At 38.6% G+C, this 18,011-nt stretch overlaps 1 protein-coding gene across 3 annotated transcripts in view; it reads left to right on the top strand.

The window, feature by feature from the left end:
- CHST8 (carbohydrate sulfotransferase 8) overlaps nucleotides 1-17,490 on the top strand; it is a 191,084-nt gene extending 173,594 nt beyond the window's left edge. For 2 of the 3 annotated variants that reach the window (XM_069793479.1, XM_069793478.1), the window contains exons 3-4: nucleotides 13,614-13,651; nucleotides 16,074-17,490. In XM_069793479.1, coding sequence (XP_069649580.1) covers nucleotides 13,614-13,651; nucleotides 16,074-17,219 — 1,184 coding nt within the window. In that variant the 3' untranslated portion in view covers nucleotides 17,220-17,490. The remainder of the gene's footprint in view (nucleotides 1-13,613; nucleotides 13,652-16,073) is intronic. The other variant, XM_069793480.1, reaches the window with a different exon arrangement.
- The last annotated feature ends 521 nt before the right edge of the window (nucleotides 17,491-18,011 follow it).

Genomic DNA, 18,011 nt, shown 5'->3' with positions numbered 1-18,011 from the left:
GTCCTGTATGTGCATAGTTTTCTGCTACAATCCTGGGGTTTAATCGGCACTAGAGCAGAAGCATCAAAATAGTGTTACAATATCACATTACACTGTGTAAGCCACATGTCCAGTCAGTGGTGTGCTTCATTGTCACAAAATAGTCCCATCTGTAAGATGACTGTCTCAGAAGATTGAATTAGAGCAGCATATTACTTCAGAGAACCTTTAGCCAATGCATAATGGAGAGAATGAATTGTATATAATTGTATGCAATGTACTGAGGGATCCACGAATGTATTGAAACGCTCTGAACAGTGATCATTGTCAAAAAGCTTTCTATGAAATCAGACACAATCACACACTTTCATCAGCTAAATAAAAGTTAACATTCCTAGCTAACCACATTCAGCAACCAACTGCCTACTCACTGTATGCGCTGACTTACAAAATCAGACGATTCAATTGTCATAGCAACTGTATCCCACATTTGGGTTGTCAAGGTAGATGCAAACAATTCAATCTCAGTTCATATGGCCCCTTCTTGGGCTGATGTACCATTCTACATTGGGATAGTAGAAAAATTATAGGAAGTGCTATTATGCGTGAATGAAAAATGCAGATGTGGCCATAAAATGATGGTGGTAAGGGGTTCTTACTTCAGGTACCACTGATGGTTCAGAGTGCCAGAGAGAAGCGAATATACTACAGCCCTTTTGGTTCCTGCAGCCCAGGCAGTGGGCTGCACAGGAATAAGGGGCACCTATAGGAAACAGGGAAGAGTGACCAAATGGAGAATACCTGCCTTTTCTCCCTGCCATAGCAGCTGTGACCCCTTTAGGAGACCAATAGAGCTCATCCAGGTGTGGAGAGGACGAGAACAATCACCAGTCCCCACAGAAGGCTATTTTTGTTTCACCCACATATCTGAGGTATACTGCCACACCACTGCTGCAGCTTCTCTTCTACTTCTCTGTCAGCTCCCATGTTTCTAACTTGTGCAGGGGAGAGGAAGGAAAATGCAGTGACCTGGCAGAGGCAGTGACTAGTAAAGTGAACAGAAGAGCCATGTGTATATGGGAAAGCCATTTACTTTAGCAGCAGCTCCCTGTGCATCCCATCCAAAGTATTTGCAGTCAACTGTAGGTAGAAAAATAATGCTAGAATGGAGATGCACTGGGAAGCGTGTAGGGAGAGAGGCACCAAAGGTCTCCCTCCAAGGCCAATACCAAGCTGTAAATGGATCAGAGCCCGAGATATCCAGTTCCTAATGATAAGAGTTGTGAGCGGTGATTAACAGAGCAAATGTCCTCCAAATCCCACTCCTGCTGAATTGCCTTTTAACGCCCACATGATATAATGCTTCATTAAGCTCAAACCATATGTTCTATAAGCATCCGAACCTGCAAGACACTCACACATCATGTGAAGCATTAAGTACCCTCAGCAGCGCATGTCTATTTTAGCAGTCTACTACAAAATAGTTTAGATCTATTGAGAACCACCGATCCTTATCTGATATGCAAGTGTGTCTTCCCATTTCCATCCTCAATAGGTTTCTCTGTTCATTTCAAATCTTCCTGGGAAAAGCCTTCAGTCTCTCTCCCTGTTTAGTACTCTTTTCTTAAGTTACTATGAATTTCTTCTCCTGTTGCCTAGGGTTAGTGAGTCAGAGAGATTTCTCAGGCAGCAAAAAATATTACTCTACCTTAGTGAAGCTTCTTCATCCCATTCACCAGAACAAAAAAACTTCTCTCTCATTTTAAAAAACCCTCCAGTCCTCAAGGACTGTCCCTTACACTAAGGAGATATTTGACAATTATGCAGACTTGAAGGCCTGCTTTCCAGGTGTCCTACAACCAATTTTCATTGACATTTACATAGTCAAGGAGAAAACACGAACACCAAACTGCCACTTTACTGATGGAGAAGTGCCTCCTGATATGCCTGGTGGCCTCCATGGACAATAACAGTATCTGACTGCCTCTTTGATCTGCTGGCACTGTCTTGCCAGGCATAGGCACCACTCTCTCTGCATCTGATTTTTGATGTAGTTTCATGTCATCTGCCACTATAGCCTTGAAGTCCTTTGACACATCATCACGTTATTTGTTTCTTTATTAATTGGACTTGAGAACAGTTCACTTAATTTGTGCTTTGCTCTTGCTTGGTTATCCTGAATTTCTTAAAACAACATTACAGCATCTGGAGACTCCACAGTATTAAAACTAGAGACCTCTGGGTGGAATAAGTCTGTTTCATTCCTCTCTGTTTTAAGTACATTTCTTAGAGCTATCTTAGAGCATGTCTCCAATTTCTTGGAGAAAGCACTGTTACTATTTTCAAGGATGTAAAGGTGAGTGGCTGCCATACAACACACTCTTGGTGAAACATGCTGCTAAACACAAATCCCTCAACATAGTGTCCAAAGTAGAAAAATGCAATCATAGCCTTGGTGGAGGGTCATTACAACTCCTTCTCCGGGCAGAAAGGAAATGTACCTTTTTGGAAGACTCGCTTCACACAAGCCATGCAAAATATGCCATGAGTATAGCAGAACTCCCAAACCAAATACCACTGAAATACGTCTTCCCCTTACTTTTGATTGCAAGTTCATCCCCAAAATATCTGTATCCTCACTGAAAGCAGGAACTGGGAAGAACAAAGAGAAAGATTGTTACTAAGTTCAGTATTCACTTGTGTGAGACCTTGGAAAGACAGGCAAAGGTCTGGATCACTAAGTGAGGTAACAAGGCACAATCCCTTCAGAGTGCAGAGATCTGTACTATTCCCAAATCATTTCAGGATATATATACCGGTCTTGCCACTTTCAACTTCATGGCTTTTTCTTGAATTACTAGTGATTACACAATCATTTATCTTCCTGGATAGCATCTTAGGCTGACTGTATTTAGTCAACGAGTAGGACAGTTCTCCAGAAAACATTATAAACTTTAAAATTAAATAATGGCCACTTTTTCTGGCTTTACACAGAAAAGTTAAACTGTGAGTTCCAAAAGTTCCAGAACATCTTAAAACGGCCTGCACTTACCCTTAAAAGGTTTCAAGCTTGCTAAAACTCAAGACTAGCACCTTGACTCTTCCTACCTGGGTTTCCAGCTCTGGACAAGTCCTGAGTACCACATAATGTCACATAGATACTGGCAGTAGTCAGCACTCAGTTTTTGAGCAGAATCATTTCCCCCTCATTCTTACTGATATGAAAGTCAATCCAAGACACTATTCTTATGCAAGCAAATTGTTCTACCAATCAGTCACTAAGATCTGTCTGGAAAAGGAATGCAAGCGACCTCCTTAACAGGAAGTCTTCCACAAAGGAGAAGAGTAGGGCCAGTGAGAAATGACTAACAGAAAGTCATCACCGTCCTTCAGTTGCTCATTAGTCAGGAATAAAAGGCCTGGCAAAGAGTTCAACCCCTCACACCCAGCTTTCCCTGAACTGTTATCTCCTGCTTGTTTCTCGGAGGTCATGAATCAAAGTCTGTCCAATTATAACCCCTTTTGCACCACGTTTTGTAGCTAAGTTGCAGATGTAGTATTAAAAAAGCCGTTAACGTATTGACCTTTTATACTAGGAAAACTTTGTCTAGTAATTGAATATGAGAATGGGAGAAAGGGAAACCATATCAGTTCCAGCTAATTAATTGCAACATCATAACATACAGCATTTGGATGTGCATCTGTGGTATTTGATTCACAGTCAATCTATCAAATCAGTGGTCTTCACCACTCGGAGGCATGCCTGTGTATATCTACCTTTTAAGTTTTGCCTGCAGCCTTCTCTTTCCATTTATGCCTTCTCTCCCAGAGAAATGTCTCTACAGAGTGACATGAAAGCAGTCCAGAACTCTACCTGTATTACTTTGTCTTCCCTCCAATAGAAAGACCACTGAAGTGGTGTAGGTCCTTTAGTGTCCTCCTTGCACAATTTCTTGAGATGTTTCTGGGGTTCTAGGTGAGTTATTCTGGCTAGCTAACTCCTCCACTACAGTCACAAGTTACATGAAGTGCTTGCTTAAGACTCACTGAAACTCCTCTGGTTACCTGAATAGTTCTTACAGCCTACTAAATATAAATGCAGTACTATATTTTAAACCTTAGCTTTCACTTTTTAATAAACCTGAATAAAGTGTAATGTCCTTGTCAAAGTCATACTATGAAGGCAATATGCAAATATTGAATAGGAGAATGGAGAATAACTGAAAGGTATTAAGTAGAAATTGCAAGTAACTGCTGACAGTGCCTGAAAGCTAATGATGCTAATTAACGATATTCCCAGGGATAGGTCCACAGAAGGAATGGGGAATGCAATAGCATAGGCTTGACTTTTCTGCTTTCTTCACAGAATTCTTATTGAATATAAATTAAGTCAGAAAGTGGCACTAATTAGGATGGCTAAATAGCGAAGAGAAGACAAAGTAAACAAGTAGTGGTACCTTCCTTATAATAAACTCACGAACAAGCTTCTTGTATTCATTCAATTAAGCTTGCAATATAAAGGTACCATGCATTTCCCTTTCCTTTACTGGCTACCAGGGAAACAGACCAAGTATAATTTACATGATTATTTAGTCAAGGAGATGGATTCAGTACATTTTAGAACTTAACACTATGAAAAAAACACAGTAGTATGTGTCTTTTTTTAAGGGTTCATATACCTGTTCAATTAGCATGTTGCAAGTCAAAGAAGTATCAGGGTTTTTGAATTCCAAGTAGTACAATAATCTTCTCTTCAAACAACTTACAATCTCAACAATAGAGTAGACGACAGATGAAAGAAAGCCTCGTTACAAAATCTGAATGTAAATTAATAACTTTCTGCACAAGACTAATGCCACAGTTTCAAACAATACTCAGCTAATAAAGTCACTGCAGATATGTAGGTGGTAGGGCTTACCAGGTAGTCACAGCAACACTTTAATTGGGTTTTGCTTCAAAAGGCATTTATTCCTCTAAAATGCTACCATTTCTGCTTCTCTCTTGCTTTGACCCTGATGCATCAAAAAATTTGCAAGGCAAACTGTATCAAAACAATTATTTCTCACATGAAGTTGTGTTTAAAACAATGGAAAAATAAATAGAAGTTTCAGGAGATGGTATTTCTTACTAGTACACTTAAAAAAAAAAAAATACGTACAGCAAAACAGACATGAGGCAAGTTGTCCAAGAGGTACAATGCTCTTATGAGGGGGAAACAAGAGCAGGAGGCTAGCATGGGTAATTTGTCTGAGAAACATTGTGTAGACATAAACACTATACTCAGGTGGCACCCACATTTAGAAACACTGGGTACCACCTCCATACTGTGATCTTCTACTACAAGAATACCTTACTGGAACAAGCAGAGAAAGCTGTGCATGAAGGATGGCCCAAGTTAAAACGTCAAGAGGGACATTATGTCAAGAGTATTGGCTACAAGGGAGTTAATCAGAGAATCAAGAGGGAAGCAATGACAACACCGCAGCAGCTACAACTCAGCGAGTGTTGTGCTTCAGAATGATGACTTTGTGCAGTTTTGCTTGATTCAGACATACAGGATTGGCTACTGGTACCACAAACGAACTGGGAATATCAAGTTCTTTAACAGTATGAAAGTCCTCAAGTGACAAACATTGAAAGTCACTTAACGTGTGTACTGATCTCTACTTTGGTTCCCCCATTTGTAATTTTTCTCTTGTTCAAACTGATGGATGAACCTAACGCTTTTAATTATTTCCAGGGTATGCCCTTCAGAATTGCATTGCTTTCCCCATATAGTACTTCTGTCCAGAGACTCCCTTACTTCATTAGGATGGAAAGTCATTTCAGTCACAAAAAGCCAGAGTAATCGTGTTTTAATCAACTGAAGTGCACAGAAGCTGCTACCATCATAAGTACCCCATGACACAAATGCAGCACAGTACTACATTGCCTGCTGCCTATGGGATGGAGAAACTGCAGATTTGCCTGGTTTAGAAATATGAAGCTAACGGTTTCACTTAGATTCAATGCCTAACCTCTCTGAAGCCGACTCTGATTGAAAAGCACAAGATCAATATAAAGTAATTCAGTTTGTGCACAATACTTGCACAGAAGGGAAAATGAGGGTGAATGGCTATCTTTTGGGGGAAGTATTCTACTTCACCACAACAACTGCTTAAGAATAAGCCACAAACCAGAGTTCAAAGTTCCTCAAATACATTGCATTTAAACTATTAAAAATTACATGCTTGGCAATGGTAAGATTGAAACAAAAAGCTAAGAACTCAGGAAGAATGAGATACCTGATTTACAAAGGAACTCATATATGAAAGAAGGCTCATAAAGAGACATACAACCCCTAACTCAGTAGGTTATCAAACTTCTCATGCCTTCCCAAAACAGGGAAAAAAGCAGCTCTTTATGCAAAGAGTCATGCTTAACTACTTACAGTTCCAAAGGGCTACTTTGGAGATTGGGAAATAGCCACAGAAACATTGTATTCATCCTCCTCTGCACAATGGAAATAACGATCAAACTTGTCTGTGAAGTTTTCGGATTCCTTAAGTCAGCAAGATGGACTTAAGGATCAGGTTCTTTGCCACAAAGTGTAATGGGAGATCGATTTTGCGTACCCAAACCACAGAGGCACAAGAACATAAGAAAATTTAGCATTTGTACAGCAAACAAATAAACATTGTTTTATCTAACTGCACTCAAAAGAAATATAATTTTTTCTATAAATCTTACTTCAAATGCAGTATATTTTTATTAGATTAAAAATGCAGTCTTTTCAGGTGTTGCTGTTAATGAACAACCCTCTGAAGACTATGGAATACTATAGCTAGATTTTCCCTATAAGAGGTTTTGGGGGTTTTTTTTGGGGTTGGTTGGGTTTTTTTAGCATCAACATTGCTGGCAAGGACAATGATAAAGAGATAGAACACAAGTAAGTTTCAAATTGAGAAGGATCAGTTAAAATGAAATTAATCAAATGCAGACATTCTTGTTTCTGGAATTATTACAAATTTAGCTTTTGTTACACACTCAAAAGTGCTGGATCACAGAGTCAGAGCAAAGACTGAGAATTCTTTATACAGGGAAAGAAAGGTAAAGGGAAGGAAATTAGTGGAAAGAATAGAAGCATGAATATTGAGAGCAGGAAAAGGGGGGGGGGGGGGCAGGGCTGTAAATATTAGCCAAAAACAGAGATTGTAGAAGACGCTGAAGAGGAGCCAATAACTACATCTGGAGAAATACTAACTTCGCACCATGGAAGCAAAAAGAACCACTCTCAAGTTAACAGTCCTTGCTCTCCATCATGGCTATAAAAATCAGACTCCCCTGGAACACACACAACCTACCAGAGGCAAAAATATGTCATTCTCACAGTGAGGTTCTTCAAGAAGTTGCAGCTTTATATTGCATGCAGCCCATATGCCCCACAACAAAGCTTACTGAAGGATCCTTCTCTCAGCAGCTCAGTCCTCAACTCTACTGGGCCAGCTTCACACAAGCTGGAAATGTTTCTACAGCCTACAGTCCACTGACACATAGCATGTTAAAGATTCACACACCCAACTGCCTGGATACCATGTAAGTGAGAATCCGATACATCCAGAGATGTGCAGCAGAATCTGGGCCCCCAAACCTTGGTCTTCAGTGGATAAACTACATCTCATTACTTGAGCAATCATCTGCAATGTGGTGAACTGAACATCATGATTAAAAGTCAGATACCTGCATTCTAATCTAGACATTACTAAAGACTCACTGTATGAGTCCGGATTTAAATTTTTCAGAGTAAGATTTGACCAGTAACATGGGGGTTTCAGACAATCAGTATTTGAGTTTGTAATTCAAAATGTGACAACCTAAAAGTCAGATCAGTTTGGCAAATGCAGCTATTAGCCTCTGCTTCTCACATGTGAAAAGCTGGAATAGTAACAAATAACTTACTACACTTTGCAGTGTAAAGGAAAAAAAAAAATCACTACATGGTACATACAGTAGCGACAGATATCAGAAAAAAATATTTACAGTAACATCTAATTTTTTTCCAGAAAAGCTGCATTACAGATGAGTTCCCCAGTAATTCACTCTTGCAATTCATACATAAATAAAATCATTCATGTCATACATAAAATTATTCTGCAACCAAATACAAAAAGGTGCTATAAAAGTGAAAGGTGCTATGGAGACCGTGTTTGACTGCTTTCATTTCAAGAGCGACAGACATATTCTTTGGTCAAATTGCAGGAGGCTCAAGGTTTTCTTTCATGCAACCTGTCATTCATAGAGAATACAGTAAAATTTGTTTGTGTTATCTTTACCATTGCAACAATTAGTGTGAAACAGACATGAAAATAGACACTCTGTCTCAGAAATACATGACTTCACAAGTCTCTGTAAGACACAATGATGCCTGTCCTGTCACTAAGCATTTAGCTTTGACAAGAGCTCGGCTGTGTATCATTTAACCAAAGCATTCACTGTAAATGTTTACTCATCTGTGGGAAGTGACACTGCATACTTGCAGCTTCACTGGGGACTCAGAGAAGTTAGATGATATAGATTCACTGTATAGGTTTGCTTCTTTCTTGACGCACAATTTAAGATGTGCTACAGCTTTGCTAAGCCTTCTTTACTTTGCCTCAATTTCATCTGTATGAAAACAAGGTACTGCGTACATAGCATGGATGGGGACTTTTGAGTGGGTTTTCCCTAATCACATAAACTATAAATGTTAAATATAAAAAGGATATATACATAGCATACAATTAAGGCAGAACAAGCTTTATATGTGTGTATCTATTAATTAGGTCTCAATTTCAAAATAAAAGCATTTTCTTACAAGAGGTTTATATATTTTAAAAGTATTCCAAATATGTACATTACATATATATTATATAAAAAACCAAATAATTTACAATGGTAGCAACTTTAAAAATAATTACATTTCTTTATTGAGTAATCTAATTCAAATATGTAAGCAATTTGACACCAAAGTAAGTTAGGATCAGAAATGAGCAGTTCTTTTATACTGTACTAGCTGAGTTCATTTTAAATCACAAAAACACCTGGAAAAAGATGATCTGACCAGTATTTTGGGGAAAATCCTTTTCAAGCTAAAAATTTTTCAGCTAATCAGAATTCTGAGTACTAGTCTACTATTCATTCTGCGATTTAAGTACATGTTGTTGTCTTTGAGTAAAGACCTAAGACTGGAGTGCATGCAGACAGGACACTTGACACAGATGTTCACGCAATGATAGTAAGAGCCCTTCCAGAGTATATTTCACAAATCAGTTAGGATGAAGCAAACAAGTATACACTGCTCACAGAAGCCCATTAAGGGATGGAGTCACAGATGCAGACTTGAAGTTATCATTTTTATTAAAAAATATTTCAGCTGTAGTGTAGTCTCAGAACAGAGGAAAACACCAGAGGCAAACCAAAATTAGGTCTTCAAGCAGAGACAGAGGAGAAGGCAGAGAGGCAAAGCTATATAACATTACACAGGGAATATAAAGGCCATTTTATTGCGTTGCTAGTAGCATTTTAAAAAAAAAAGAAAAGCTCACAATGGGTTTGCCTATATGGTAGGACTGGATGAAGCATAAGGCTCGTATTTCATGAAAGACAACAAAAGCAGACATAAAACATAGGCCAAGTTCGGGTCTGGAAAATCATGGTTGCACAAGGGGAAGAGAAAAGAACACCACCATGAAAACTGACATAAATGATATACAATTCATACAATGATTCTGTCTCTCAGCTATTCTCTCTCTGAGCACTAGTGAGATGTTGGTCATTGTTGTATCTGGCACCAAACATTTAACGAATACTAACTTCACCTGGGTGCAGCAGACACCAGTAATTTATTTATGGCAAAAAAAAAAAATTTATCATTTTGGCAATAACATCTGAGAGCTGGTAAGTAACATGAATAATAAAGAGGTAGCATAACATTAAATTTAGATTTTGATTAGTATAGTAGATCTGTGCAATATAACTTCTGAGTTCACTGCACTTAAGTTTTTTTTTCCATGTAGCTTTAAATCTGAAGTGACAGAGTGTATCATGAGAAAGACAGCTAGAAGCAGCCAACTTTAGAAGTCAAATTCAGAAAACAGTGAAGAGATTGGCAAGTGCTTCACCAAACATTTACATTAAACATGAATTGTTGTTCTGATTACATCTTAAAGCCAGTAAATGAAGAATCATTTTTTTAAATACTCATCTCCTACTAGCATTTATTTTTTATTTTTTTAAAGCACAGCATATCAGTGCAAAGTATTAATCTCAGATAAGTTACCTTTATGAAACATTACTACAAAAACATAGTTAGTCATAATTAACCACAAAAAAGGTAGTTCTCATACCTGCTCTTTGCACTTTTGTGTTTTGTTTTGGTTTTTAATAATTATTATTCATGGCAGATACATACCAACTTTAACAGGTAATTACACAACCTGTGCGGGTTTGCTACAAGCTATCACTGCTGCCACTGAAGTCAGAACAAATGGCCACACCTAAACAAACTCGGGGAAAAAAACCTAACCCTTTTACATCGCAATCTGGTCACAGCAAATGGTCTGATATTTGCATCTGAGTCTGTCCAAAATACTTGCTCAGTTTTCTGATAGGTGACCAAGTCTTTTCTCACCTATTCATGTTTTTGTTGTGGTTTAACCCCAGCAAGCAATTAAGCACCAGAGCCGCTTGCTCACTCCCCCGCCAGTGGAATTTGGGAGAGAATCAGAAGAGTAAAAGTGAGTTAACCCGTGGGTTGAGATAAGACAGTTTAATCGGCAAAGCAAAAGCCACGCACACAAGCAAAGCAATCCATTCCCCACTTCCCACGGGCAGGCAGTGTTCAGCCATCTCCAGGACAGCAGGGCTCCATCACGCCTGACGGGGACTGGGGAAGACAAACGCCATCACTCCCAACGTCCCCCCTTCCTTCTTCTTCCCCCAGCTTTACGTGCTGAGCATGATGTCATATGGTCTGGGATATCTCTTGGGTCAGTCGGGGTCAGCTGTCCCGGCTGTGTCCCCTCCCAACCCCTTGTGCCCCCCCAAAGTCTCCTCGCTGGTGGGGTGGGCTGAGAAGCAGAAAAGGCCTTGGCTCTGGGTAAGCACTGCTCAGCAGTAACGAAAACATCCCTGTGTTATCAACACTGTGTTCAGCACAAATCCAAAACATAGGCCCATACTGCTACTATGAAGAAAATTAACCACTCCAGCCAAAACCAGCACAGTTTTCAATTGTGAAAAGCTCAAAATTCTTTCAGAAAGGGAGAGGATTTGCAGACATTGTATGATCTTATCTTTTGGGGAGGGTTGACACAACCATTCTCCTATCTTACACTGGTAGGCATAACTAGTTTACAGTAGGAAAAATATTTAAATATGCAAATTCTTGCATATGCATGTTGACAGTATTGACAGCCAAAGTAAATCTCCACGATCTGTGACAGAGGACGAGGCGTGACTTCACACTACTAAATCCAGTTTAAAGAAAGACCAAAAATTAAATACTTGAGAGCAATAAATTAGTACTGAACAGAATAGTGACTATTGTCTGTAATAATAATGTTACGAGAATTAAGTGGATTATATTACATATACACAAGAAACAAAGATATCCATAGAAAATGAGAATTGACCAACCCACAACACCAGACTAAATTTCTTCACTGTGTTAACTTTTCAAAACTGTACCTGACACATATGATATCTGCCTGTAAGAGAAAAGGTAGCATAACAATATCCTGAATTTATAAGGAAAATAATATTTAATTTCAAGCACTGCTACAAGCAAGCCTAAAGTAAAAGTTAAGCAACTACTCCAACTAGGTGTATTAATGATGCCTTAGAGTGGAGCCAAGCAGCCAACACAGATGTTGTTCAAGTGGCTTAAAAGTTATGCATTTACGGTTAGCAAAAAAGAAGAGGTTACATCTGCTGGCAAATAGAACATTTTCATGGTTTAAACAGATCACCCATTCTCTAGTATCAGTTCTTTCAAAGTGCACGTGCTCAGTTTTTACTATTCTTTTTGGACAGCAGTTTCCATACCTTCATTGCCCTGTAACATATTACACAGCGGTAGAATAAGTGTCATTCTTTAACCGATCACATCAAGAACTGGACAACTCAATAACATCTCCTAAAGTCTGGTGCCACACAATCAGTTTCAAGCCTCCAGAACCCACACAAGGATGCTACAGATCAGCTCTGTTTCTCTTTAGAATGCACCTTCTGACTTTATTTTGCTGTTAAACATTTTCAAGAAGCAGCTAGGAAAAGGCTTAAGATTCCTTCTATATGATATCTGGAACTTATTTCTGACAAAGTAAAAATATATGCCCTTTGCTTTTAATAGGCACAGAACCACAATATCCCCATCCACCTTAACTTAAGTTTATTGCTAACAAATTGCTGCAGTGGAATTAAAGCTCAAACATGAACCAAAAGAGTAATGAGCACTGCTAGATGAGCTCTAACAGCATAGAAATAACGACAGCAATTTTACTCACTCTACTATAAACACCAGTTTGTAGATCCAATTTAAAAAAAAAACGAAACGTGATTGATCATTTAAGTTGGACTTGCTGCTTTAACTGCAATAAGGTACAATGTGAACTACGCATGCACGGTGTTTCTGAGAGCTTTCATAGTACCATGAAAACTAATCTGATGGCACTGAGCTATCCCAGTGATGTTTTCACTTATAATGCTTTGCAATACCTTTACCTGTAATCGTGCTTGTCAAAGACGCTGTGGATTCATAATGCAGATTAAGTCTTAATGAAGTCTTCAAGCAGCTGAAGTTCTCAAGCAACAGTGACAGTGATGATAGCAGTTTTATAAGTTGAAAAACCCCAAACTAATTTCATAATTAAGAAGTGTTTTCCATTATACATTCCTCTATTATTTACTTAGCAAAGGTTAGGAACAGTAAAGAGATCCTACACATCTGCTAAAGCTGCCTTCTAGGATTTTCACACTGATTGTTATATTTTCAGATAGGCATCATTGTAGAAGCCAGAAGATTTAGCAAAACACAATTCTGTATTGTTTGTAGAGGTTTGGAGAGACAAAACATTACCTCACTTATACATAACTCCACTGTGTGTTGCTGTGGTTTTACAAAGGATAGTACCTCAATGCAAGCTATTGCTATGATTAAGCACCATACTATCCAAAGTCGGGAGGGGAGGGGACATGAGGAGAAACAACACGGCTTTAGGTAAATACACAAAGAACAGCTTTTTAAAGCTCTAACCTGGGATCACAAATTCCAGCTGCTTCTCATTCTGCTACTGGCCTTTTAGCTGAGGTTAAGCAATTGCTTTTCTCCATCTCAGTTTCCTCATCTGTAAAAGGGAAGTAGAGACATTCACTCCATTTCACAATTATTATGATGTCTATAAATAAAGACTATAAATAAACACTTCCAAGGAGTGTTGTTACTACGAAATATACATTAATTATGATTCTTCATTGGTCTATTTATCATTGCATTAACAGAACTTGTTCCTGTTTTCCTTTTAGTTACCGAGAGGACACAGCTATCAGTCCAGCAAAAATGATACTAATGTTTTTATCTTTACTAAATAATGACTTTAATTTCTTTCTTTGTTTAGGGATAAAATATAACATGGGATTCCAGCAATCAAAAAAAGTAAGTTTTCGGAAGTACATAAGGAAAATTGTACCCATATTCCGAGTATGGAGTACAGATAGAGATGGCTCAGATAAGGCCACTAGACTGGAGATGAAGCATTGAAAAGGAAAGATGCATCAAAGCTTTGCCATGAAGTGCAAATTTTCCTTTTGAAATATGAATTTGATAAGCTATGCAACTTTAGTTTTGTAAGTTTTTTCCTAGACTGGATATTGCTAAAAGATATGGTAAACTCTGCACATATTAATATTCTGTATGAAATCGCACTGATCGAATGAATGTCTTGAGAGGTACTTAAAAATAGGCTAAAGAAAAATACTGGTGAAATTCCTCCATCTAGTGGCTGTTAGCACAGTCACAGCAGCAGCAAATGGCTGCAGTGGGCTGTCACTGACTTCATAGTTTAAGGACAAGTGCAAAATATGCAAAGGAACAACTGTGCAGCTGCCAGCTGTTACACAAATGCCGTTGCCTGGTGAAATCAGTGTGATGTGATTGACATCACTGCATCTCTACAGCTCCAGCTTGACCTTCTGAATGAAGTTACACTGACAGAAGACATTAAAATCATGGCATTTAATTTTCCCGAAAACTGTAGGCTCATCATCATCGTCATCATTAAAGGTGTGAGTACCTAGGAAGTCCGAATTTGATAACCTTGAAATATCAGCCATATCATGACTAAATAAGATGGAATTTCAGCCACTCTGTAAAGCATAATATTTACAAACACATCTGCTATTTTACATAGACAAAAACTTTAATACACCTTTGACTACCGGAAACAACCTCTGCAGAGTACAACAATCACTCCCAACAACTGAATACATAGTGTATTGTATGACAAATTATCAGCTGGTTTCCCAGTCTGCACATCACATACCACCTCCACTACCAGAATAGCCAGCAAAACATTTCAGAAGCCTAAGTTCTGCAACGATTTGCATAGTACTCTAAAAATTGCATTTAATACTGATCTGAGTTTTGTATAATAGTTATCAGTTTAAACAAGTCCCCTACAAAATAATATGATCTGATTTTTTTTTTCCTTTTGTCATCAGTGCTTTTTGTAATGAATACTGAGTCTCTTTTTTAATCTCTCACCCTTAAAGAAGGATGCGGCAAGATATAACCTCCATGACAGCCCAAGTTTAAGTTACCTATACTATTGCTTTTTTCAGCCAACAGAGACTTGTAAAATCACTATTACAATTAAGGTTAAGATGCCACCTTGAGAGAACATAACCCTACTAATCCTCATACTGTACCTCTTAAAATTCATCCAGTATCTTATTTTTGAAGCCAGTTTTAAATATTATTAGGGAGCAAATAAAGACTGAAAATCAGACATTTACAATTTATAAAATCTCCAAATCAACATTAAGTATTTTGGGTAAGCAATAAACATTCTGCAATTACATGTGCTTCCTCTGTTGAAATCCTCCCTAGTGGTTCATATGCCACTCAGCTCCCAGGTGAGTTCTCAAAACAGAGATGACATGTAGTTAAACAGTGTCCAGAACCTAATCTTAGTCTTAGAGGCACAGACATGCAGACAGGGATTTAACTCAGCTGCTTTGAGAAGCAGGAAGTAATGGAGCACATCTGGGCTGTATGCCAGAGTAAGTATTAACCAGCGAGATCCACCTAATGAAAGAAAGCAGGTCCCAGAAACCCCTTATCCATAGACCCGCTTTACTTACTCTGTTTTCACTTGCCTAATCCCAGCCACAGCTCTGTTCACACCCCTTACTGCTTCTCACCAAGTCTCAGTTGCTTCGGCTCACCTCACTCAAGCCTCCCTTTGGGGCCCCTATCCATGCTGCTCTCACCAAACCCACTTCTCTGCAAAGCCTCCATGTTCTCACCGCAGTCCTTTTGGCTTCCTTCTTCCCACTCTTGCTCCCTCTACGTCTTCGCTCCACTTTGCAGACACTATAAACCTCCTGTTAGGCTTCACTCTGTGCACAACCGCCCTCGCCACAAAGATAAGCTACTGAAAGGGCAGGGTGGGAAACAGTTATGTGACAACAGGCAGTCTGGAATAATTCAGCCAGTCCTCCAAATACTTGGATGTCTTTGAAATTTCCACAAAAGGTAACTTACCTAAGACAAAAGTATCTATCAGTCTGGGTGCAGGCACCACCTGAAATACAGTTAAATCCAAACCTGAACCAGAATTTACCAGTTCAGACTCAACTCAGCCTTTGGGTTTCATGTAAGCACAGAACAAGCTGGCAAAAGAAAAGCCTGTACCGCAACGTAGGCACAGCACTGAGGACTTGTGGCAAAGCATTTTGTTGTACAATTCTGCTGAACTCAGAGCGTACGAAAGATCCACATTAAAGTCGTACGAGTTGTTAATAGTGACAAACACTCTCTCACTTACTAACATCTTTAATCTCTTTTTCCCCATTAGGACTGTGTTTCCAGCGATAACCAGGATAGAATAAGAAAAAACACTGCAGATGGAGTAACAATGGTAAAGCAGAACGACTCATTACACCTATCTGATAATGTGCCCACTAAGCTTCAAAGCACAGACAGAGGGCAAAGCAGCATAATGTTTGCTATGAAAGATCAACAGAAAGGTGAAGAAATTAATTCCATCAGGCTGCATAAACGGAGGAGGAGATTTATAATTAAAAAGAGCCCAATTTTGATTTCCATGAACAGCTCCATTCTCAACTTGCCCACGCTTAAATCTGAGGATAGAAACAACAACAGGTGGAAAAGTCTCTATCAGATCCAAAGAGAAAGAAAGCAGATTATGAGGGAAACTTGTTCTAAATACAAGAGTAATAATAGAAGAATAATCACTCCTTATCATGTTTCTAGAATATTTGTAGAAGATAAATACAGAGTTTTATACTGTGAAGTACCAAAAGCTGGCTGCTCTAACTGGAAACGGGTACTCATGGTTCTTAATGGGCTGGCTTCTTCCACAAAAGACATACAGCACAACACAGTGCACTATGGAAACTATTTAAAAAGACTGGATGGGTTTGACCACAAAGGAATTTATCATAGGCTCAACACTTACACAAAGATGCTTTTTATTCGTGAACCTTTTGAAAAGCTGGTATCTGCATTTCGGGACAAGTTTGAACATCCAAACAATTACTACCACCCGGTTTTTGGAAAAGCCATCATTTCCAGATACCGTGTCAATGCCACCAAAGAAGCATTAAGGACAGGCTCTGGAGTCAAATTTAAAGAGTTCATTCAGTATCTCCTGGACGTACATAGGCCAGTGGGTATGGATATCCACTGGGATCACGTCAATAGGCTTTGCAGCCCATGTTTAATAGACTACGACTTTGTTGGGAAATTTGAAAGTATGGAAGAAGATGCAAACTTTTTCTTGCACTTAATTGGTGCTCCACAAAATTTAACCTTCCCCAAGTTTAAAGATAGGCACTCCAATGAAGAAAGAACTACTACTAAAATTACACAACAGTATTTTGCACAGCTTTCTCCTTCTCAAAGACAACGAAGCTATGACTTTTACTATATGGATTACTTGATGTTTAACTACTCAAAACCTTTTGAAGATTTATATTGATTTGAGAGCTGGGACATTTCCACAGTCATATCAGTTGAGATGCATAACAAATCCAGGTGGCTTCTGTTTATATAGACTTGTCTGTTAGTAAACAATTGGTTGAAAAACAGGAAAAAAACCCAAAACAGAACATAAATGGCTAGTGATGTTTACAACTTCACCTTAATTGCCTCCTTTTTCAAATCATGTTTTTTCTATAATTTCTCCATATGGAATGTATGTACATATATGTATAATATGTCAGGGCTCCCAAATAAAGCACATAATTTTCCATGCTGGTGTGGCCTGTGTTTGCACTGGGAGGATGGTTTCAAACTGGGGAAGCACAGCTGACAATTCTACAGTGGGGCCAGTATTTCAAGCTCTTTACTACTTAGAAAATAACTCTGAAAGTGACAGAGTAGCAGGCAAAAAAAAATACAGAGTAATATTTACAGTTCATGGAAATCTGCAACACGCGAAGCCATACACTAAACAGGCACCATGTATTTGAAGTTGGTCATAGATTCCTACTTCCTGATATTCATAAGTTAGTTAGGGAGAAAAAGTCTATCACACTCATGCTGTTCAAAAATACACTGATGAAACAACTAATACTTAATGACCATGTGAGTGCAGTATTAAACCAGATGTTGCAATTCAGAGTGAGGATGCGTTCTCTCCCTTCAATATTTCCCTTATGGCACATTCATCTGCAAAAAGATAAAATGCAGGCGAACATTTGCATCTTTATAAATGTTATTAAGATTCTTTTAATCTTTTGCATTAACATAAATCTCTGGTTTAATCTTC

This window comes from Haliaeetus albicilla, chromosome 10, assembly GCF_947461875.1.
Source record: "Haliaeetus albicilla chromosome 10, bHalAlb1.1, whole genome shotgun sequence".
In the NCBI taxonomy this organism is placed as follows: Eukaryota; Metazoa; Chordata; class Aves; order Accipitriformes; family Accipitridae; genus Haliaeetus; species Haliaeetus albicilla.
This window is presented reverse-complemented; position numbering and strand designations above follow the sequence as displayed.